Source organism: Podarcis tiliguerta (genome assembly GCF_965153285.1).
Source record: "Podarcis tiliguerta genome assembly, chromosome: 9".
In the NCBI taxonomy this organism is placed as follows: Eukaryota; Metazoa; Chordata; class Lepidosauria; order Squamata; family Lacertidae; genus Podarcis; species Podarcis tiliguerta.
Window position 1 is genome coordinate 10,116,957 of NC_139542.1, and position 24,425 is coordinate 10,141,381.

Genomic DNA, 24,425 nt, shown 5'->3' on the forward strand with positions numbered 1-24,425 from the left:
AATAATAATAATAATTTTATCTATACCCCGCCCTTCCCAATTCAAAAACCGGGCTCAGGGCGGCTGACAACAAAATTAAAACACTTAATTATAAAAGCAGCATAAAATACAGTATAAAAACATGAATAACAATAAAATTCAAAAATCAATTTAGGGGAAATAAGCATTAGATAATCCCCAGGGCTAGCTGGCTGAATTGGTCCTACTTGGGCCAGCGAGGAGGCCAGGGGAGAATTAACTGGGGGTCTCAGAGCGGGTGATCTTCATAAAAGGGGAGGGGGAGGGAAGAGAAGGGAAATAAAAGATCAGGCTGAATTCAAATTAAAGAGTAGATGAAGAAGGCTGGCAGAGGGCGAAGAAGAAGAAGAAGAAGAAGAAGAAGAAGAAGAAGAGGAGGAGGAGTTTGGATTTGATATCCCCTTCATCACTACCCGAAGGAGTCTCAAAGTGGCTAACATTCTCCTTTCCCTCCCCCCCCCCCACAACAAACACTCTGTGAGGTGAGTGGGGCTGAGAGACTTCAGAGAAGTGTGTCTAGCCAAAGGTCACCCAGCAGCTGCATGTGGAGGAGCGGAGATGTGAACCCGGTTCCCCAGATTACGAATCTACCACTCTTAACCACCACACCACACTGGCTCTCAAAGAAGAACTTTCAGCAATAGAGCTGAACCTTCCATTAGGCAGGGTGGCTCAGGCAGTGGCTCTTGGGGAGGGGCGAGGGAGCCCTAGTGGCAAGGCCACCAGCTGCCCCTCTCTGCTGGAGGGCAGAGCTGTATGTGTCACTCAACCGCTCAGTGCCCCCTAAGCTAGCTTGCTGCTCTCAGGCATGGCGGAGAAAGCTGTCCCTCAATGCCAGTGCTGACAGAAGATCAGAGTCCCAGGCTGGTTGGCTGACCAACCCTGATGTGCTTATCTGGGGTGGGATTAATTCAGGCAACTTGCTGAAGTGTAGGTGGGCTCCCACAAGGCAAGACACAGTGATAACATCAAGAACCTTTATTGAACTAACAGAACTGGACAAAGCAACTGCTTATATACATTCCTGAAGGCCTGGGCCACTCCCACTCCCAACATGATTGGCTGTCTAAACTTCCAAGCTGCGAATCATAACTCAGAGTTCAAGAGCCAATGGCAGAAGCCCAAATCCTGAAATGTTCTGTGATTGGATATCATGTATCGAATCGGAACACAGGGGCTCAGAATCCTTAGTCTAGACTCAAGCGCAGGCAAACACAGACCACTGAATGCCTAACACTTGCCGTCATCAGATGTGGTGATGGCCATTAGGCAAATTCACAGGGGACGTGTTGGCTAATCCTGATGGTTGTAGGGTTTTGATAGATCCAAGCCAGATGGTTGGCTGCATTGCAAGGTAATAATAATAATATTTTTTTAAAAAAAATATTTATACCCTGCCCTCCAGACCCTGGGCTCAAGGCAGCTAACACCAGTAAAATTACAATAAAAACCCAATTTAAAATACAGGTTAAAATGCAATTTAAAATGCCGCCTCACCAAGAGACCCCGTGTGCCATCTGAGGTGTTTGGAGACAATGGAAGAGAATGCAGCTGTGGCACTGCCACCTTAAAGAGTCTTTTTGCCCAAGGTTACAGGGCCTGAACTCAGCCCTCCTTGACATTCTCCAGGCCTGATGCAATGGCAGAGCTTGAGGTTTCAAATTTTAGCAACACCCTGTGCAACACCCAAATTTGGTCCTCCCCGCCTTCCATTCTAGCTCATAGCTGCAGAGCCCCCTTGTGGCACCCCCAGACTCTGCACCCAGGGCGACTGAACCTGTCACGCTTCTCCAAATCCGCCTCTTCCTAGAATTGCATTGTCTTCCACTGGGTCCAAACACCTTGACGGTGTCTTTTCAAAGGCCAGGCAAAAATTGGTGTTGATACGGAATGCCGATGCCAGGCCAGATTTCTGGTGGGGAAATCTGATGCCCTATAGAGCCATTTGCTGCTCCTTGTGAATAGCAGGAGCAAAATATATTCAAATATATTTAGAATCGTAGAATCATAGAATCATAGAGTTGGAAGAGACCACAAGGGCTATCGAGTCCAACCCCCTGCCAAGCAGGAAACACCATCAGAGCACTCCTGACATATGGTTGTCAAGCCTCTGCTTAAAGACCTCCAAAGAAGGAGACACCACCACACTCCTTGGCAGCAAATTCCACTGTCGAACAGCTCTTACTGTCAGGAAGTTCTTCCTAATGTTTAGGTGGAATCTTCTTTCTTGTAGTTTGGATCCATTGCTCCGTGTCCGCTTCTCTGGAGCAGCAGAAAACAACCTTTCTCCCTCCTCTATGTGACATCCTTTTATATATTTGAACATGGCTATCATATCACCCCTTAACCTCCTCTTCTCCAGGCTAAACATGCCCAGCTCCCTTAGCCGTTCCTCATAAGGCATCGTTTCCAGGCCTTTGACCATTTTGGTTGCCCTCCTCTGGACACGTTCCAGTTTGTCAGTGTCCTTCTTGAACTGTGGTGCCCAGACCTGGACACAGTACTCCAGGTGAGGTCTGACCAGAGCAGAATACAGTGGCCCTTTATATTTAATTTCATATTTAATTCATATTTAATTTCATATGAATTACTAAATATAGAATTTGTGTTATGCTGCTGCAGCAGTTTGATTGTCTTAGCAGAGTTAATACATATATTACCTTACCTGGTCATTGAGCAAGAAATGCCTGCTTCAACCTTTGATGCTTTCCTTGTTTTCATATTTATAGCTCAATCTTTGTTTAGCAAGGAGATGAAGAGAAGAACGCTTCTCTTTGCTTCCTAAATATAAATCTCTTGTGGAGCCAGGAGTGACTCTGCTCATGCAGGTGGAAAATCAACTTAAGGGCTAAGCCTTCTTTCTGCTATTGGATTAAGAATTCAGAGTCGCCGCAAGGAGTCAGATGAGGAAGCACAGTCCCGTTTACACCTTTGATGCCGGCAGCAAATTTTGTTTTCTAGCAGGTTTCTAGACTTGATGATCGCTGTGAGAGAAACTCAAATATAAATCTGCAACTTTTTCATGCAACCACACAAGTAGCTCTCTCATTATCTTAGTTTTATATTGTTGTTTTTTTAAAAACCTATTTCCTGCAGATAGTGTATTATCAGCACCGGCAGTTCATTTGTGCTGGTTGTTTTGCCACAATTATCTTGGAGAAGAGCAGGGCAGTTTTTGTGGCCCTCAGTACTCCTTCTTCCTTCCAGATCAGATTTCCTTTCAAAATTTCAAGGTATGCAGAAATTATAGGTTGCCTTTCCCATTTTGTTGCATTTATGAGGCTGTTACTCATAACACACAGCATGGGCCTGGCATGTAGAAGGTCCCCTAGTCCAAACCCTGGCATCTCCAGCTGGGACCTAGGGGGTCCCTTCTCTGAAATCCTGGAGATCTGCTGCTAGTCAAAATAGACAGTATGAATTAGGTGGACAAAAGGTCCAGTCCTTATGAAGTAGCTTCCTATGATTGCTATATAATACTTACCAAAGAAATCTTAATAGATAATATCTCATTTGCTCATTTGTACATATAATAGCGGAATGACAAATCTAGACAGCATCTTAAAAAGCAGAGACATCACCTTGCCAACAAAGGCCCGTATAGTAAAAGCTATGGTTTGCCCAGTAGTGATGTATGGAAGTGAGAGCTGGACCATAAAGAAGGCTGATCGCCGAAGAATTGATGCTTTTGAATTATGGTGCTGGAGGAGACTCTTGAGAGTCCCATGGACTGCAAGAAGATCAAACCGATCCATTCTGAATGAAATCAGCCCTGAGTGCTCACTGGAAGGACAGATCCTGAAGCTGAGGCTCCAATACTTTGGCCACCTCATGAGAAGAGAAGACTCCCTGGGAAAGACGCTGATGTTGGGGAAAGATGGAGGGCACAAGGAGAAGGGGACAACAGAGGATGAGATGGTTGGACAGTTTTCTCGAAGCTACCAGCATGAGTCTGACCAAACTGCTGGAGGCAGTGGAAGGCAGGAGTGCCTGGCGTGCTCTGGTCCATGGGGTCACGAAGAGTCGGACACGACTAAACAACAATACAGTGGTACCTCGGGTTAAGTACTTAATTCGTTCTGGAGGTCCGTACTTAACCTGAAACTGTTCTTAACCTGAAGCACCACTTTAGCTAATGGGGCCTCCTGCCGCTGCCACCACGCCACCACTGCACAATTTCTGTTCTCATCCTGAAGCAAAGTTATTAACCTGAAGCACTATTTCTGGGTTAGCGGAGTCTGTAACCTGAAGCGTATGTAACCTGAAGTGTATGTAACCCGAGGTACCACTGTGTATAATAGCTAAATCGTTTTATGTCACTTTCTCCTTACCTTACCACGTATCTACAGAAAACAAAATGCAGACAACTGTTAACAGATATTACCATATCCACATTGGGGCTATGTGGAAACTTTTGGTTCAGAATTTTGTTTTAGCATCTAGTGGTACTCCAGATGTTCTGAAGCCTCCTTCTAGTGCGCCGATATCACCACCTCCTTTGCAGTGTGGGCTTCAAAAGATGTCCATTGAGCTATTTCCTTCAGCTTGCCCTCTCTGCACTTGCCCAGAGCGGACTCAGTGAACTCTGTAGTTCTTGTTGAGAACAATGAATGCTCTTATAGTTAAACTGTGGAACTCGTTCCCGCCGGTGCTTTTTTCAAGAAAAATAGGTGCCGGAACTCACCATGGCCTGAGCTGTTTTGTTTCTTTGAATAAAGAGTTAACTTCATGGACACCTTGTGAGTTATTGCAGACCTGTACCCAACACCTGCCACCTGACACTGAGTAGGAATTTAAATTTGCATCCCTCACATCCAGTGATCAGTTCTAGATGCTGCCCTGGATTATTTCCTTGGGTGCTCAGGAGCCTGTGGGATTCACGGGTTTTTAGGCTAATGTTCACCTAGATCCCAAAGCCTAGAATACACAGAATCATAGAATCATAGAGTGGGAAGAGACCACAAGGGCCATCGAGTCCAACCCCCTGCCAAGCAGGAAACACCATCAGAGCACTCCTGACATATGGTTGTCAAGCCTCTGCTTAAAGACCTCCAAAGAAGGAGACTCCACCACACTCCTTGGCAGCAAATTCCACTGTCGAACAGCTCTTACTGTCAGGAAGTTCTTCCTAATGTTTAGGTGGAATCTTCTTTCTTGTAGTTTGGATCCATTGCTCCGTGTCCGCTTCTCTGGAGCAGCAGAAAACAACCTTTCTCCCTCCTCTATGTGACATCCTTTTATATATTTGAACATGGCTATCATATCACGCCTTAACCTCCTCTTCTCCAGGCTAAACATGCCCAGCTCCCTTAGCCGTTCCTCATAAGGCATTGCTTCCAGGCCTTTGACCATTTTGGTTGCCCTCCTCTGGACACGTTTCAGTTTGTCAGTGTCCTTCTTGAACTGTGGTGCCCAGAACTGGACACAGTACTCCAGGTGAGGTCTGACCAGAGCAGAATACAGTGGCACTATTACTTCCCTTGATCTAGATGCTGTACTCCTATTGATGCAGCCCAGAATTGCATTGGCTTTTTTAGCTGCCGCATCACACTGTTGGCTCATGTCAAGTTTGTGGTCAACCACATCCTTCTCTTGACCACTTGGACAGTATCCCCAGTCTTGCTATCCTGAGATCAAAAGACCAATCCCAACTCTTTACTTTTCTTTCCTGGCAAGGTCTCATGTTGGCGTGCTGCGTTTCATGTTTCCTGGTTTCACTGTTTTCCAGTCTGTCTGTTGAAACAGGTGCTTGGTGAAATAGGTGGTGTCTCCACTGGGCTTTTGTTTGCCTTTGCAATCATGGTGACGTTGGCTGAAGGTAGAGTTGTGTATCACGTCACTTGCTGAATCTGAGCACCGCTGTTGTCTTGGGGTTGACACCACACCCTAAATGCAAATACTTCTTCCAGGTTTATTTTCAGAATATGTCCCTGTTTAAACTGCAGTGCACTGGAAGCTCAAAGATGCTGTCGAAAACCCAGGGGGTGATCTAATTTTGAGTGAACTCACTTCAGCTCAGCTTCAGCCCTATCCCTTGTGATCTTTAACACAACATATCCCTTATATATCCTATAGGTATATTTCAATTTCATTGTTCTGCATGGGACAATGACAATAAAGATATCATATATCGTATATCGTAGGTCACTGCAATCAGCAGGGGAGTTTCTCCTCAAACTCTCCCAAATACCAGAAACCTTTGCTATTTTTAAAACTCTTTTTAGCTGATTTTATGTTTGTTATTTGCCTTGAGACATAACTAAAAAGCTGGTTGGTTGATTGATTGATTGATTGTTAATAATAAAAAGCACAGGAGCAGATTAACCAACTTGACAGGCTAGCTTCAACTTTACTATATATTTTTATCCAGGTGGATAAAGACAACTGGTTTATACAGTATATACATAGGAGCCAAACTGAAGCGATATATTGATGCACAGCTTTCTTGTGTAATGTGTGGAACTTGCGTGGCAAGTTCCCCCCTCCCCCCTTGGAAATAAAGACACGAGACAAAAGAATCCGAGGTAATGGGTCAAATTAGGCCACAACTTTATTGATTAGAGGAATTGAGCGGTATTGGCTTAGGCATTGGTCCTACACTAACCAGATTCAACCGGTAAGGGTTAACCACCAATAGGGGGAGTCCGGCCGAGGCATGTCGGCTAGGAGCTCCCCCCGGAGTTACCGCTTGGGGGTGTGCCGAGGGCCCACACCTCCCTAGGCTCAGGACGAGGCCATGCCCCCTGGAATCCTTTACCGGACTACCCTTAGCTTTGGGGAAGGCGATGGTGCTTCCTTCCCCCCATGATCTGCATAACAATAGATGGATACCCCTACCAATGCCTAACCGCCAATACCGTGAATTTGTGACGGATTGCTACGAGGTAGGCGAAAACCAAGTGGCTGGAGCCAATCTGCCAAATGGGAAAATTCCTACCAGGCCCCTTGACGGCGACCGACTGGAGTCGATAGCATCGTCAGAGACCTAGCTGAACGGGTGGGCGGGGCGGGAAAACCTGGCTGGAGCTGCGCGGCAAAGAGGAAGAGCCTCGGCCGCGCCAGACCTAAATGTGGCTAGGCCATGCCCCCCGGCCCAGCCAATTGGCTGGGCAGGGGATAACACGTCCAAGGATTCCCCAGGTCATCGCGGGGCTGAGGCCAGCCCCGCGTGGGTGGGGTGGGCGTTAAGCCCGCAATCCCACCTCCTCCCTAGCTCGGAAGTGGCTTTCTCAAGCTCACTGTTTGCCTCCTAAACATATGAACCAACCTGGACCATGTGATCACCCTCAGGCCCTTTGCAAGAGGTCCAGAGGATGGCAACACGAAAACGGCCCTTTTCTGTAGTGGCTCCTCATTTGTGGAATGCTCTCCCCAGGGAGGTTCACCTGGCGCCTTCATTATATACCTTTAGGCACCAGGTGAGAATGTTCCTCTTCAACCAGGCATTTGACTGACTAACATCCTTTACCCTTTTAAGAATGTATGTTTATTTTTTTTGGGGGGGGTATTCTTTTGTTTTGTTCTTGCTCTTATTTCTATTATGTAGCAGAAGTGTTATTAAGAATCATATGAATCATATGAATATTAAGAATCATATGAATATTAAGTGTTAATGTGATAAAATGAAAAGTTAAATTGTGTTAGGATAAATTATAGAACAAAAATTGAAGAGGGAAAGGATTTGTTGAATCAGTTAATTTGAACCAGAATACAAAAAAGGGAGGTGCGAGGAAGTCGAGGAAATAAGCTAATGAAAGATATAGATATAAAATTTGGATTTTTTTTTATGTTGTATTGTTGTATTGTACTTTTTTATTGTTGATGTATTGTTTGTTGAATTCATGTATTGTTTTTCTTGACTGTTTTTTCTTTTTATAATTATAAAATATCTAATAAATATTATTTTTAAAAAAAAATATATTTCTATTATGTATTTTGTGTTTTTATTTTGTCTTTTTATGCTGTGAACCACCCTAAGATCTTCAGATGAAGGGCAGTATACAAATTTAATAAAATAAAATATTATCAAAGAGTGTTTTTGGGCCATTACAATTTTCTGGTGCAATTCAGTCACATACCAGCAAATCAAGACTGCATAATTATAGTTGATTGGAAAGCCTTACTCAACAAACCCACTTCCCCACAAAAAGATTGGACTTTTTGCAATAAGTAAAGTGATGTCAAAATGCAATGGAAGATGGGGGATAATGCCTGCTTGACGCCATGTCACTTAATCTGCCTGCAGATTTCTCCTTGCAATTTCCCCCACCTGCAGTTTGAATTGGCACAGCCCAACAAAAAGTCGTACCACATGACTCTTGTGATCGTACAGCTTGGTTCTAAAATACCGGCCACAGTCTGACAGGCCACATCGCATATGTTTCAGGAAGTTTTGTTCCACTTCAGGCCAGAAGCAGCAAGCTGAGGAGTCCTGGCACATTCTGATTTCTGTGTCTTGTTGACTTTTGGTTTCAAGGTTCAGGCTGTTTCCTTGCAAACAAACGATTCTGAGAAAGAAAGAAAGAAAGAAAGAAAGAAAGAAAGAAAGAAAGAAAGAAAGAAAATTGTTAAGCTGGATACAACAATTCAACTTGGCAGATACATTGCACCATCTCTTGATATTTCTTAAGTACTGAAACAAATGAGGCACAACTGGAACCCGACAATACTGTACAGTGGTACTTCAGATTAAGTACTTAATTCGTTCTGGAGGTCCGTACTTAACCTGAAACTGTTCTTAACCTGAAGCACCACTTTAGCTAATGGGGCCTCCTGCTGTTGCCGCGCCGCCGGAGCACGTTTTCCGTTCTCATCCTGAAGCAAAGTGCTTAACCTGAAGCACTATTTCTGGGTTAGCAGAGTCTGTAACCTGAAGCGTATGTAACCCGAGGTACCACTGTATTAGGATCTGGTGACAGATAGAATTCCCTGTGAGATTTGTGCTTCCTAACAGTAGGAACAACTGAGCACTAGGGTGGGGAGAACCTGCCAAAGGAGGCTGTGAAATAATGTTTCTGGAAATCTTGCAAGAGCTTTGGAGCTGAGAACTGAGTAAACTTTCAGCAGGGCTGAGAACATCAACTTTATATTCGTGCGGCATGTAGAAATAAGTTTGAACGTCCACAACAATTTCATTAATTTCTCTAGGGTGGGAGCAAGGAGCGCGTGGCGAAAAGCAATCCTGTTGAAACCATTGTTCTGTTTCTCTCCTTGTGCCCCCACCCCCCAATCTAGATTGAAGAAGGAGGGAAAGCAGATTTATTGAACTCTCAGCTGCAGCCTGGAGATGAGGTGGTGAACATCAACGAGGTGGAGCTCAGCAGTTCCAGACAGAAAGCCATCTCCTTAGTGAAAGGCTCGTGCAAGAAGTTGAAACTGCTTGTCCGCAGGTAGGTAAGCGTAAGCCACGATGGAGGTGCAAAGGGTTGTTGCGTACTGTAAGGGGTATCGGGTGGTTGTTTGTTCTAAAGCTTTATTATTGGTGCTAAAAACCTTTACAATTCAGAGTGCCTCTATTCCATGTCTTGCTCATTCACTGGCAGAATCTGAGACTGGGCGGTCCTTAAATCTTCTCCAGCAGAGTAGTTTCTTGCAGTGGCGTAGCGTGGGGGGTGCAGGGGGGGCCGGCCGCACTGGGCGCAACATCTGGGGGTTAGGGTTAGGGGGTGCAAATGCACGGGTTAGGGGGCGCAAATTACTTGCCTTGCCCCGGGTGCTGACAACCCACGCTACGCCACTGGTTTCTTGACCCCCAGTCTACGTCTCCCCTCTCTGTGCAAAAGCCTACTGCGCAAGGAAGGCTTGGGTAAAGGTGGACCTCCCTCCTCCCCGCTTTGCTCAGGCAAGGTGTCCTGGCACCGACTTGCATCCTCCAAGCCCTGAAGCTCCTCCCCACTAGAGGCGTGGCTTCCTTCCTCCGCTGAGGAAGTGCTGCTTCCCACGATCTTTTGGGGCTCTCTGTAATCCATCCGCTTTCCCCCCTCTCGCCCCTGAGCCGATGGCAGTTCCCTGACACGTACCATTGCAATTCTGTCACAGTTCTTGTGGTACTTGCTAAAATTATGTGGCTATCAAATACCTAGGGATCGCTGTTGCTCACCTAGCCTCTTTGTTTCATAAATGCAGTGGCGTAGCGTGGGTTGTCAGCACCCGGGGCAAGGCAAGTAATTTGCGCCCCCTCCCCGCTGCACTGTCCCTCCCCCAGATAGTCCCTCGCTCTCTCTCCGCACCGCACCGCACGCCTGGCACCCTCCCCTCCACAGTGGGCGGCGACCCGGCGGCTCGGATCGGATTCGCACAGCCAGCACTGCAGTGAGAGAGAGTGAGTGAGCCAGGTAGGGGCAGAGAGCTGCGAGTGTGAGCGCGCCACCCCAGATGTTGCGCCCGGTGCGGCCGGCCCCCCCTGCACCCCCCACGCTACGCCACTGCATAAATGCAATCCAGATAGCTGCAAATGAGTCTAAACATAATGGCAGTGATTCCAACACTTGTTTTTTCGATGGACCACTTTAAAATTGCTCACGGTCTTGGCAGACCGGCCACTTAATGATGCTACAGCAGGCAGAAATGCCATGTGCTGTACTGGCTTTCCGCCTCCTTACCTGGCGTCTCTCAACAATGCCGCTCGTATTGAGAAGGTCCAGGCTGTTGGGGAGAAAAGGAATTCTCCTTCAAATAGGAGGGTGGAGGTGCATTAAAAGAAGAACCCAGCAGCTGATCCTGTGTGTATTTACTCAGACGTAAGCCTCACCAAATCCATGGTAAATGTTCATAGGACTTCAGTCTTAGAAGCTTGATCTCATGTACCTTTTCTCAAAAGGAATCCTGCGTTCTGTATGTCACTTAAAGAGCCAGTGTGGTGTAGTGGTTAAGAGCGGTAGTCTCGTAATCTGGGGAACCGGGTTCGCGTCTCCTCCACATGCAGCTGCTGGGTGACCTTGGGCCAGTCACACTTCTTTGAAGTCTCTCAGCCCCACTCACCTCACAGACTGTTTGTTGTGGGGGAGGAAGGGAAAGGAGAATGTTAGCCGCTTTGAGACTCCTTAAAAAGGGAGTGAAAGGCGGGATATCAAATCCAAACTCTTCTTCTTCTTCTTCTTCTTCTTCTTCTTCTTCTTCTTCTTCTTCTACTTCTTCTTCTTCTTACTTATGAGTGAGCTTTGTGGACTGAAAATCTTGATGGGTTTTATACCTCACCTGGTGTCTCCCAACGATACCATTCATACTAAGGAAGAAAAGGCAGGGTTCTCAGAGTTCTTGAGGCTGAAACCTTTATTTCCTTATAAACCTCAGCCTCCCAAGGAAGCATATCTTTGAAATAAATTCCTTGATAATTCACAACATTCCTTCCGTGGAGGTTTTTAAGCAGAGGTTGGATGACCATCTGCCATGTATGATCTAGTTGAGATTCCCACATTGTAGGGGGTTGGACTAGGTGACCCTTGGCAGTGTTATAGCTATGGGGAGGGGGGGCTAGCCTGGTATTATTATTTTTTTTGCCCCAGGTGAAGCCTCCAGAGGGGTGCCAGTGACGTTCCCAGCCTGTATGTGTATGTGCACGGGGAGGCAGTGGCATAGTGTGGGTTGCTGGTGCCCGGGGCAGGGCAAGTGTTGTTTCTCCTGATGGACTGGGGCAGCTGGGGTGGAGGGTACACCAGGGGGGTGCACATGGAGCCCATGTGGAATATGAATGAAACCCACCTCCATTAGGCTCCTCGCCCTCTGCCTCCACCCACCTGCCCACTAGACCAACCTGCTTGCTGCTGCACCTCAGCTGCCAGGGCTCCATGCCTGTCATGGGGTCACCTGATTGTGCCCTCTCAAAAATGTGCGCCCAGGGCCATGGCACCCCCACTCTACGCCCCCTGGGGGTTACAACCTGGGTCATTGACCCGGGTGAAATAAAGCCTAATTTCTCCCCTGCCCTGGGGGTCTCTTCAATGGTTCTGTGATTGTGTGACATTGGTTGCTCCACTCTCTGTGCATCTTCAGTTTCTTCCATTTATAGAAAAAGAGACCCCCCTCCCTGCCCAGTCCATACCCCGATTCTAACGACCTGATCACAGCGGTTAGCAGTCCATGAAAAAGAAGCCTTGCCTGGGGCTCAGTCCTCCCCCTCCCCTTTTCCATTTTAATTTGGCCTATTTTTAGATCTAAGTTCCCTTTCCCCGCCCACACTTTATAGCAAGAGTTCTGCAGGTGGAGGCAGAGCTGTTCACCTGGCTGAGCACACTGTGCTTCCAGAATCGCTTATCTGAGTCAGAATCGGGTCAAAAACAAAACAAAACAGAGTGCATGCAGTTTCAGTGCCAACGTTAGCCAAGCCCCAAGTGGTTTGCTGACTCCTTTCAGCGAGAACAATCAGCTCGCATTCCATCAGCATCACCTGAGCAGCGCAGCCATTTCCAGGGCCCGGGACACCTTCCAGATTCTCTTTCAGCCCTGTTAACTGGTTTGTGGCCTCTCCCCTAAAAGAAGCAGCTTTTGCTTATTTGCTTTCATTGGTCAGTCGCACACCCCTTCACTTCCTGGGTCACCATTACTCTTCCCATACTGATTTATAAATAAAAGCACTATCATACCACTCTGACAGTCCTGGAGGATTCTGGGAGTTGTTGTTTATTCAGAGAGCTGGGAATTGTGACTGTGATGTTGGCAAACTACTTGTCCCACGATTCTGCTTGACAATCAAAGGGGCTCGATTGTGCCTTAAACACATGGGGTGGATATGACCTGAGAAGCTATTGCTAGTTACCGTATTTTTCGCTCTATAAGATGTACCAGACTGTAAAGGTTCTAGGGGTTGCTCGTGCGTAAGTTGCCGTTACTCCTGGCTAGGTTGCCTGGCTGAACCCTTTCTGTCTGGACAGCCTCAAGTTCCGTGGCTGCCTCAGTCGCTGGCAGAATCCGTCAGTGGGCGTTTCTTAAACCTCTTCCAGCATAAAAGCTGTTTGACGCCCAGTCTTCTCCTACTTTGCCTGCGCGGAAGTCTTCTGCGCAAAGTGGGTGTGGGCAGCGGAGTACTCGTGCCCTCTCCGCTGGTCTCCCGCAAGGAGTCCTGGAGCCACCTCTCCGATTCCCCCATCTGCCCCCCTTCTCCACTGGTGTTATGCTGATTTCCTTCCCCAGCAGATGGGCTACCTCTCTCCCTGCTGGGACCCTCTCCGCCATCCCTCTGGAGCCTCCTCTCCGCCTCCAGTTCCGATGGTAGTTCCCTGACACAGACCTATAAGGCGCACCTAGGTTTTGGAAGAGGAAAACAAGAAAAAAATATTCTGAATCCCAGAAGCCAGGACAGCCAGTGGGATCCCAGCTGCGGCCAAGCAAGAAACGGAGCCCCTTTCATTTCTCCTCCCACTTCGCTGAAGGGACGCTGCGCAGAGAGGGAAAGCTGCACAGTGCCTCTCCTGCGAAGCGAAGCCAGGAAAGCAAGAGGGATCGGTGCGCACCAGTCCCTCTTGCTCTCCTGGCTTCAGCGCAAGCAACGCGAAGCCTCTGGAGCGCGGCTGGAGCGCTACCACTGCGCTTCGGAGGCTTCGCATTGCTTTCGCTGAAGCCATGGAGCCTGCATTCGCTGCATAAGACGCACACACATTTCCCCTTAATTTTTGGAGGGGAAAAAGTGCGTCTTATAGAGTGAAAAATACTGTATCCTGTACGTTGACAAATAACAGCAAAACACCTCTCCTACATTCAGTACGTTCTGGCTATGATCCACAAAAGAACAGTTGGTGTAATAAGCCCTTAACTCGCTTGAACTTCTATTCTCACAGAAGATACTTTGGCCAGGATGCAATGAGATTCATTTGTTACTTCCTCGCATTTGACTGCTCAGACAGAAGCAATAAAGCGGAAGTGTATTTTGCGAGTTTGGGAGTTGGCTCTTTCTAGACAGATAAACCTCCATGTATAAACAAAAATGCTTGCGTCATGTTCACTGAGTAGTGTGATAAGTAGACCATGGGTGCTGGATTGATCGCCAGTAAAAGCTAGGGAGGGTCCAATCTGTCAATCTTGGTTTCTTTCAGTTCGCCATATTCCAATCAGTTTGCATTAAAATTAAGTCTTCATGAAAATTCACCAGCATATATAATCTGGCAAACATAAGGGAGAAATTCACAGCGGGTGTGGAATTCTAGTAAAGTTAAAGCTAAAGGACACCTGGACCATTAAGGCGAGTTAAATGCGACTAGGTTGTGGCAGTCATCTTGCTTTCAGGCCAAGGGAGCCGGCGTTTGTCCACAGACAGATTTCTGTGTCATGTGGCCAGCAGGAATAAACCGCTTCTGGCTCAATTGAACACCATGGTGGAAACCAGATCAGCACACAGAAATGCCGTTTACCTTCCTGCTGCAGCAGTACCTATTTATCTACTTTCACTGGCGTGCTTTCAAACACCCCCTCGCAGGGATTCGAACCGCCGACCTGCTGATCGGCAAGTCCTAGGCTCTGTGGTTTAACCCACAGTGCCACCAGTGTCCCAAGTGAGAGAATAGCCATCTTGAAATATCCCAACGGCTATCACATGGAAGATGGAGCAAGCTTGTTTTCTGCTGCTCTTGAGGGTAGGACTCAAAACAAGTTACAAGGAGATTCAGACCAAATATCAGGAAGAACCTTCTGACAGTAAGAGCTGTTTGGCAGTAGAACGGTCTCCCTCAGAAGGTGGTGGGCTCTCCTTCCTTGGAGGTTTTTAAGCAAAGGTTGGATGAACATCTGATATGGATGCTTTAGTTGAGATTCCTGCATTGCAGGGGGTTGGGCTAGATGACCGGTGGGGTACCTTCCAATTCTACAGTCTATGATGGTATGTGTGGCGTTTGCCCGTTCTTTTGAACATGCCTGTACAGGGGGAGAGAAAGAGCTAATAGTTGGACCAATAGAAAAGCCAGAGGCGGAGCCTACCTGTTTATAAAAGGGCTTAGCCCGAGGTTTAGTTAGTTAGTTAGTTGGTTGGGAAAAGGCGGTTGGGAAAGCAGTTGGCAGACAGATGAAAATAGAGAGACAGTTAATGCAGTTGGTTCTTGTGTGAGCTCCTGTTATTCCGTCCCAGCTCCTGCCAACCCAGCAGCTTGAAAGCACGCCACTGCAAGTAGATAAATAGGTACCACTGTGGCGGGAAGGTAAATGGCATTTCTGTGCGTTCTGATTTCCATCACGGTGTTCCGTTGCACCAGAAGTGGTTTAGTCATGCTGTCCACATGACACGGAAAGCTGTCTGTGGACAAACGCCAGCTCCCTCGGCCTAAAAAGTGAGATGATCACCGCAACCTCATAGTCACCTTTGACTGGACTAATACCCGCTGTGTTAAGTTACTGCTTGGGAAATGGTCCTTCATTCAAAGTCCATCGAGATTCCCCCTCGCCCTACTTTGTACGACTGCTGAAACATGATAAAAATCTGTTCTCCCTCACGAGTTGCAGATTACAACACTGCTCTGCGGTGGCAACATAATCAGCACCGGAGGGGATTGGGGCCTGGGTAGCTGGATGCACATCACTGCTTGTGGACCTTATATTTATCCCATCCATCAAATGGATGTCAGCCTTTGCCCCTATTCGTTTTTATCTACCGTTTTCTTTGCATGCCTCCCAATGACTGTTGTGCGCCTGAGAACTCACCTGAGTCAGCTTTGGTTTGCCCCTTCGACAGAAACTGAGGTCTGGGAGTGACTTGTCAGCTATATTGCGGAAGGTTCATGTTCCCCTATCATAAAATGCATGGTGGAGGCCAAGTGAACTGTACGGCAATAAATTAAACCAGTAGATGTAAAACAATATAATAAATGCACTGAAAGATAGAAGGCAGGGCAATCTGAAAGAAAAGTCAGGCCACTGAGGATCATAGGCAGACTTACTAAGAGGTGCTTATTTTTTCACAGCTAAACAGTATCAATGAACAGCACTGAGATAGGCAAACTGCTCATCAAACCAGAGCTCCTTACTAGAATTCAGGGGACACGGGTGGCGCTGTGGTCTAAACCACTGAGCCTCTTTGGCGTGCCGATCGGAAGATCGGCGGTTCGAATCCCCACGACGGGGTGAGCTCCCGTTGCTCTGTCCCAGCTCCTACCAACCTAGCAGTTCGAAAGCACGTCAAAGTGCAAGTAGATAAATAGGTACCGCTCCGGCGGGAAGGTAAATGGCGTTTCCGTGCGCTGCTCTGGTTCGCCAGAAGCGGCTTAGTCAAGCTGGCCACATGACCTGGAAGCTGTACGCCGGCTCCCTCGGCCAATAAAGTGAGATGAGCACCGCAATCCCAGAGTCGGCCACAACTGGACCTAATGGTCAGGGGTCCCTTTACCTTTACCTTTACCCTCTCACTTGCCTCTTTTCCAGGCTAAACACACTGGCTCCTTCAACCGTTCCTCATAGGGCTTGGCTTCTAGATGCTTGATCATCTTAGTTGCCCACCTCTGTACACGTTCTTGGTATTGTAGATTTCCATAGGTGCCAACTCCCTGGGGCTCCGGGCGCCCAAGCACCCACAAAATTCCCCATGAAGGGGTCAGGCACTCACAAATTTCGGTGCCAGAGCCATGCAGACAGCAGGTTACCAACGGTCGCGGGTCCAAGCCAGCACTCTTGTAGCTTTCTGTGTGCAGGGGATTTGTTTCCTAAAATGGCTGCGGGATGGTTTTGTTGAAGCAGATGGTTTTTAGAAAAGTGTGCCCTGCAACAAAATGTTGCAGTGCCTAGAGCACTTGGTTCAGGCTTCCTGTTTCTCGCCTCATCACTTAGGATTTCTTTTCTGGAGTTTTCTTTCACTCTTCTGCAAACCTGGAGGTTCACCCAAGTCTCTTGTGAATGGGTGGTGCTGTTTTGGCATACATAAGTATTGGCACCTGGAGAAGGACAGAGGTCAGCAAACTTTTTTAGCCGTGGGCCTGAGCATCGTCCCTCAGACCATGTGGTGGGCTGGACTATATTTTGAAAAAAAAATAATGATCGAATTCCTATGTCCCATAAATAACCCAAAGATGCATTTTAAATAAAGGACACATTCTACTCATGTAAAAATAGGCTGATTCCCGGACCGTTCATGGGCCGGATTGAGTAGGCGATTGGGCCGCATCCAGCCCCCGGGCTTTAGGTTGCCTACCCCTGATACAGTGGTACCTCGGGTTAAGTACTTAATTCGTTCTGGAGGTCTGTTCTTAACCTGAAACTGTTCTTAACCTGAAGCACCACTTTAGCTAATGGGGCCTCCTGCTGCTGCCGCACTGCAATTTCTGTTCTCATCCTGAAGCAAAGTTCTTAACCTGAGGTACTATTTCTGGGTTAGCGGAGTCTGTAACCTGAAGCATATGTAAACTGAAGCGTATGTAACCCGAGGTACCACTGCATAGGAGTTAAAGGAGGAAAAGGAAGCTTAACAGCCAGAGTCCCTCTGAATCAAAGGAAAGATTCCTGCCACTTTTTAGCATTCTTCAGTCAGGTATAGCATTTCTTCATTCATTACCAGGAGTTAATGGATTATGCCTCAAGAGTATCTGGCATTTTTACAAAAAAAGCAAGATGCCAGAATAATAGTTCACAAACCATGTTAACCTAATCTCTCTCCCCCCCCCCTTTAATTTTGCTGTGGCATTAATGTCACTTCATGTGAGCTTTGGCACAGAGTGCCAGGAAAGTAAATCAACTAAATCCCACTTTTGTGAATGAAATCAATTAGCAGATGGATTTGGTTCCAGTGATTATGAATCCAGTCGTAGCTTTGTAAGGCTTGCCGCAGCAGCGGATGCTAATGTTCTGCTCGAGTTAGTTTTGTGCAGTATTAATCATCTTCTTCTCTCCCCGCCCCCCCCCCCGCCACTCTTTGGGTGGTGCTGCGGAGACATTTCATCAGACCGGAAGCTTTAAATGTGAACTTTTAGATGCATTGGCTTCACAGTGTTGGGTCTGGTTGGAACCATTTGTAATACTTCTGTCGCAAAGGCTGTGGTACATAGAATCTCAAAGCCTTTGGCTAGTGAGTCTAAAGACAAAGAGTCTTCATTCAGAAGATCCTTGGGTAAACATAGAAAGCTGCCAAATGGGAAGTGTGCACATGATCACTTTTCTATAGCTGGGTTTGAAAATCCACAACGTAAATCTGGTGGCAGTTGTGTGCAATGACAGACATAATGGTGTTCACACATTATATATCTATATCTATATCTATCTATCATCTATCTATCTATCATCTATCTATCCATATTAGTATAGTGGTACCTTGGTTCTCAAACGCCTTGATTCTCAAACGCCGAAACCCTGGAAGTAAGTTTTTCAACAGTTTTCAAATGTTTTTTAGCTATTGTTTCCGGGGTGCCTGCACCAATCAGAAGCTGTGCCTTGGTTTTCAAACATCCCAGAAGTCTTACGGATTAAGTTTGGCACTTTTGTTTTTGCTATTTATTTTGTGTTTTTGTTTTTGAGCCTTTTTTGGTTAATTTGTTTTTGTGGCTGTGTGGAACCCAGTTCAGCTACTGATTGATTGATTGATTGTGTGACTATGGAAATGGATAAAAGCCCCCCATCCAAACAATGACTGTCATCAGTGCACGTAAGGAAAAAATAATAATTTTAATCTTTATCATCTACAATATTGTCTTATTTATTTTATAGTTCAGTACACTGATTATTGCTTTCATTTTATGGATCAATGGTCTTGTTAGATAATAAAATCCATGTCAAATTGCTGTTTTAGGGATTGCTTTTAAAAGTCTGGAATGGATTGATCCATTTTGCATTACTGTACTTTCTATGGGAAAGTGTGCCTTGGTTTTGGAACGCTTTGGTTTGGGAACGGACTTCTGGAACAGATTAAGTTTGAGAACCAAGGTACCACTGTAAGTCTAGATTTCATTTTGCCGACATATATATTTTCTGGCACAAAGCCATCCTGTGAGCAACATGGCCACAGGTCTCCCAAGATCCCACTCTGGCACTCTAACCACTATGCTGCACTGCCTAGGCTTTCCCTGTGCTGGTGTGCTCTAAGCTCCCGGTGGCCACTGGATGCAAAACATCTCATATTTACACCTTTTGTGTGGCTGTGGTGTCTCCAACACATGTGCATCAGATTTCACCTTTCTAAGTAGCCTGGGGTATTTGCACCGTATTTCACAATCTCCACATTTGCAGGGCAGAGACATACAGGTGTCCTGTTTCCAGACTTTCCTAGTGATTGGGATCTCTTGACGGGTTGCGCTCTTGGGTGCTTAATTCCCAAGTCCCTTTATAGAGAGATTTGGGGTGGCGGTGACTACCACGTAATAAAGCGTGGAATGAATATGAAGCTGCTGGGAGAGATCATCAGGGGGTTTGGACTGGGTGTCCATCAATATGCAGATGATACCCAGCTCTACCTCTCTTTCAAATCAGAACCAGTGAAGGCGGTGAAGGTCCTGTGTGAGTGCCTGGAGGTGGTTGGAGGATGGATGGTGGCTAATGGATTGAGGTTGAATACTGACAAGACAGATGTACTGTTTTGGGGGGGATAGGGGGCGGGCTGGTGTGGAGGACTCCCTGGTCCTGAATGGGGTAACAGTGCCCCTGAAGGACCAGGTGCACAGCCTGGGAGTCATTTTGGACCCACAGCTGTCCATGGAGACACAGGTCAGTTCTGTATCCAGGGCAGCTGTCTACCAGCTCCACCTAGTACGCAGGCTGAGATCCTACCTGCCCGCAGACCGTCTCATCAGAGTGGTGCATGCTCTAGGTATCTCCTGCTTGGACTACTGCAATGCGCTCTATGTGGGGCTACCTTTGAAGGTGACCCAGAAACTACAACTAATCCAGCATGTGGCAGCTAGACTGGTGACTGGGGCGGCCGCCAAGACCACATAACACCGGTCTTGATAGACCTACATTGGCTCCCAGTACGTTTCCGAGCACAATTCAAAGTGTTGGTGCTGACCTTTAAAGCCCTAAACGGCCTTGGCCCAGTATACCTGAAGGAGCGTCTCCACCCCCATCATTCTACCCAGACACTGAGGTCCAGTGCTGAGGGCCTTCTGGCGGTTCCCTCATTGTGAGAAGCAAAGCTACAGGGAACCAGGCAGAGTGCCTTCTAGGTAGTGGCGTCCGCCCTGTGGAACACCCTCCCACCAGATGTCAAAGAGATAAACAACTACCTGACATTCAGAAGACATCTTAAGGCAGCCCTGTTCAGGGAAGTTTTTAATGTGTGACATCTTAGTGTATTTTTTGTATTTGTGGAAGCCGCCCAGAGTGGCTGGGGAAACCCAGCCAGATGGGCGGGGTACAAATAAATTATTATTATTATTATTATTATTATTATTATTATTATTATTATTATTATTATATCACGGTGCTGCATTTCTCCGGAGTGTTTGCTTGCTTGGGATTTACCTCTGTTCCAACCTCTCTCCTGTCTTTGTGTGTGGCATAATTGCTTCCCCAAAACTCCTGGCAAAAGCTGACTCACGCTCCCCCATCGCTTCCCGTTTTTTTCCATCTGCTCCAGCCCTTGTCTGCAGCCCGGCTTGCTGGCAATTGGCAGGTAGAGCAGTAATCTAAGAGCAGCATTCAGCAGTTGGCTTTTCTGAGCACGCCAGCAGGCAGCAGACAGAATCCACCTGCCTCATTGGCTTGCTACTGATTTGCCGGCCTCCAGTTCCCTTATGTACCAGCAACAGCCTGCTCAGTCTTCCTCCCTCCCTTCCTTTCCCGTAAACGTGTTTGAGATGATCACTTCTTTGCCGCCGCTGCCTTTGCCTCTCTCAGCACCTCTCCGAACAAGCATGGCTGTCAACAAGACTCTCCTCCAGATTCTGTAAGGTAAAGCAATCTTTGCTTAACTCAGCGCCAAGAAGAAGGGAGAGTTGGATTTGGAACCTGCGTATACAATGGCTCAGGAGGAGGGAGGTGGAAATCTCAGGAATCCAGGTGGCCGGCTGCAATGATTCTTTAGGGCCCATAAAGTAGACAAACAAGTCTCCCGGTGATGACAGCAGGCGAAATCGCCCAGGCTCTCTGTGACCAGTTTGCATCCTGCCACAAATAGAGACTTTGCCCAGGCTTTGCCGGAGTTTTGAAACCTTGGCTGGGGAGGTAAGGAAGTTCTGTTAAGAGGTGTCGCTTCAAAGTTGAGGCCTTAAGATTAAAAATTAAGAAAGGCAGCCTGGAGCGTGAAAAGAGTTGGCTTAAAGCCTAACGCATGACGTGGGATGTGTACGATTTAAATCTCATAGTATGTTCTGTCTCCTACAAATGATTCACCTGCTGTCTCAGCAGTGGCATAGTGTGGGGGGTGCAGGGGGGGCTGGCCGCACCGGGCGCAACATCTGGGGGGGGGGGCGTGCGCTCGCACTCGCAGCTCTCTGCCCCTACCTGGCTCACTCACTCTCTCTCACTGCAGTGCTGGCTGTGCGAATCTGATCCGAGCCGCCGGGTCGCCACCCACTGTGGAGGGGAGGGTGCCAGGCGTGCGGTGCGGAGAGAGAGCGAGGGACTATCTGGGGGAGGGACAGTGCAGCGGGGGGGGGGGGCGCAAATTACTTGCCTTGCCCCGGGTGCTGACAACCCACGCTACGCCACTGTGTCTCAGGGCTTTTCTAGTGAAACTTGAAAATGTAGAGGCTGTTCTGGGAGAAAGGTGGCCACTTCTCTCTCTCTCTCTCTCTCTCTCTCTCTCTCTCTCTCCCCTGCCCAGGTAGAGCTCCGGTCTCTTTAACCGGAGGGAATTTCAACAGGTGTAGCTTCTGCTGGCATAGAGAAGCAGTGGTGGGAAATCTGCTGAACTGACTTCTACTTAGGGGCAGACAAGGTGGCTGATTTTAACATCAATATGGGGTGTGCGCATGAGGGTTACAAAGCCCTTTTGCATTTTACCTACCTGCCTGTTGTCCTTTTGCTGCTTCACTGGAAGTGAGCTGGGCTGAGAGAAAAGTGATGGATTGTTGTTGTTGTTGTTTAGTCGTTTAGTCGTGTCTGACTCTTCGTGACCCCCTGGACCAGAGCACGCCAGACACTCCTGTCTTCCACTGCCCCCCGCAGTTTGGTCAAACTCATGTTAGTAGCTTTGAGAACACTGTCCAACCATCTCATCCTCTGTCGTCCCCTTCTCCTTGTGCCCTCAATCTTTCCCAACATCAGGGTCTTTTCCAGGGAGTCTTCTCTTCTCATGAGGTGGCCATTGGAGCCTCAGCTTCAGGATCTGTCCTTCCAGTGAGCACTCAGGGCTGATTTCCTTCAGAATGGAGAGGTTTGATCTTCTTGCAGTCCATGGGACTCTCAAGAGTCTCCTCCAGCACCATAATTCAAAAGCATCAGGTAATTTAACAGGACTCAAGGTTACCTGAAGTTGTTTTTTCGAACCCGGAAGCATCGTCCCAAATTCCTGTGAGTTTCAGTTGATGGTTGTAATTATTTGCAAATGAGAGGAAAGCACTCTGCACATGCTTAGAGGCACTTAGAAGTATTCAATGCTTCCTAGGTTCCGGAGGGAAGCCTGGCAAGGAAAACTACCTAAGCCTGGATTCAAATAAAAAGCCCTGATTGTATATAATAATAGGATTGCTGAAACAGGGTTATGAAATTGACTTGCACAGATTGAAGGTGTCTGCAGTGAAGCAGTCAGGCGAACACTGTCATTAACACTGTTTAGTGAAATAGATTGGTGTAAGAGGCCCAGAGGTGTAAATGTGACTTGGCATTTGAGGCCAGGATGTTTAAGTTGAAGAGATGTCTGCAAAGGTTGCTTTGGAGTTTAGGTGCTGTTGCGGGGTCAGGGGGTATAGTTTTAACAGTTCAGTCTTATCAGTTTAAATGAAAATGTGTTAAATAGCAATCTAAAGATGACTCACCACCTAAAGACTCAGAGGCCAAGCTGATCCAGAAAACTATGTTGCAGTTTGGTGGAAATTTATGTTACGTATGAACAAACAACTTTTTGAGGTTTTTGTTCTAGTCCCCTCTATGTATGAATCGATTTGGTGGAATGTGTAAAATCTTATTTAACCTCAGCCCTTCTGAATGGTGTAACCTTCCGTCGTCAACAGATCTCTGGGAAGTCCCTTCAGTTTATTATATAACTTTGTGGAAGAACATGGGTTTGCTGCTTTACATTCTTGTGTTGTTGAGCACTTTGTGTATTGTTTTATTATTTATTGAATAATAAATAATTTTTAGAAGGCATCTGAAGAAGACATCTGAATTTTTAGTAGACATCTGAAGGCAGCCCTGTATCAGGAAGTTTTTCATATTTGACATTCTATTATGTTTTTATATATGCTGGAAGCCTCCCAGAGTGGCTGGGGAAACCCAGCCAGATGTGCAGGGTATAAATATATTATTATTATTATTATTATTATTATTATTATTATTATTATTATCCTTGCAGCAACTTTGTGAGAAGGTAAGGCTGATCCATGCAAGACCATCCACTGAGCAGGAAAATTGAGCCCAAGCCATCCTGGAATGATGCTATAAATGCACTGTTTTGTACTGTGAATACAGAGCCAGCAGCGCCAACAATTTCAAATTAATTAATCGGTATTAAAATACTTTTATTTTTGTGGTACAGATGATGGACGTTAAGTGCGGAAGAGAGCATTATGCCTTCTTCTTCTTCTTCTTCTTCTTCTTCTTCTTCTTCTTCTTCTTCTTCTTCTTCTTCTTCTTCCCTAGGGCACTATATGTTTTTAAAGGACCTGGGTAGACTTAATCCTGATTTAGGCGTGCAGTTCCACAATGGTGCCACCCTAGTTTGCATTGGGTGAAACTATGCCCAATAACATACACAACTTTATCAGATGTCTTATCAAACTATGATGCGATGGACTTTGAATCATGACTAAATTTACCGGCTTGGTTTTCGGTTCCCATAGTGAAAAGATAATCCTAGATCTGAGAGCGATGTGCGTCTTTCAATCTACGCTGCTGCTATTTTTTTCAGTAGTTTTGCTGTTTGGCTGTGATATGTGAGATTCTTAGCGAAGCATCACCTATCTTTTCAAAGTAGGAGGCCAGAGCCTGAGTTGGAGGATGGATGGCGGCTAACAGATTGAGGTTGAATCCTGAACAAGACAGAAGTACTGTTTTTGGGGGACAGGGGGCGGGCGGGTGTGGAGGACTCCCTGGTCCTGAATGGGGTAACTGTGCCCCTGAAGGACCAGGTGCGCAGCCTGGGAGTCATTTTGGACTCACAGCTGTCCATGGATGCACAGGTCAATTCTGTGTCCAGGGCAGCTGTTTATCAGCTCCATCTGATACGCAGGCTGAGGCCCTACCTGCCTGCGGACTGTCTTGCCAGAGTGGTGCATGCTCTGGTTATCTCTCGCTTGGACTACTGCAATGCGCTCTATGTGGGGCTACCTTTGAAGGTGACCTGGAAACTACAACTAATCCAGAGTGCGGCAGCTAGACTGGTGACTGGGAGCGGCCGCCAAGACCACATAACA

The 24,425-nt window shown here is 47.0% G+C and overlaps 1 protein-coding gene across 2 annotated transcripts in view; it reads left to right on the forward strand.

Moving 5' to 3' along the window:
* Positions 1-24,425, forward strand: part of SHROOM3 (shroom family member 3) — a 216,357-nt gene that overhangs the window by 35,011 nt on the left and 156,921 nt on the right. Inside the window, exon 2 of one of the 2 annotated variants that reach the window (XM_083398147.1) lies at positions 9,253-9,407. In XM_083398147.1, the coding sequence (XP_083254273.1) occupies positions 9,253-9,407 (155 nt within the window). Of the gene's footprint in view, positions 1-9,252; positions 9,408-20,560; positions 20,803-24,425 lie in introns of those variants that run through there. The other variant, XM_083398152.1, reaches the window with a different exon arrangement.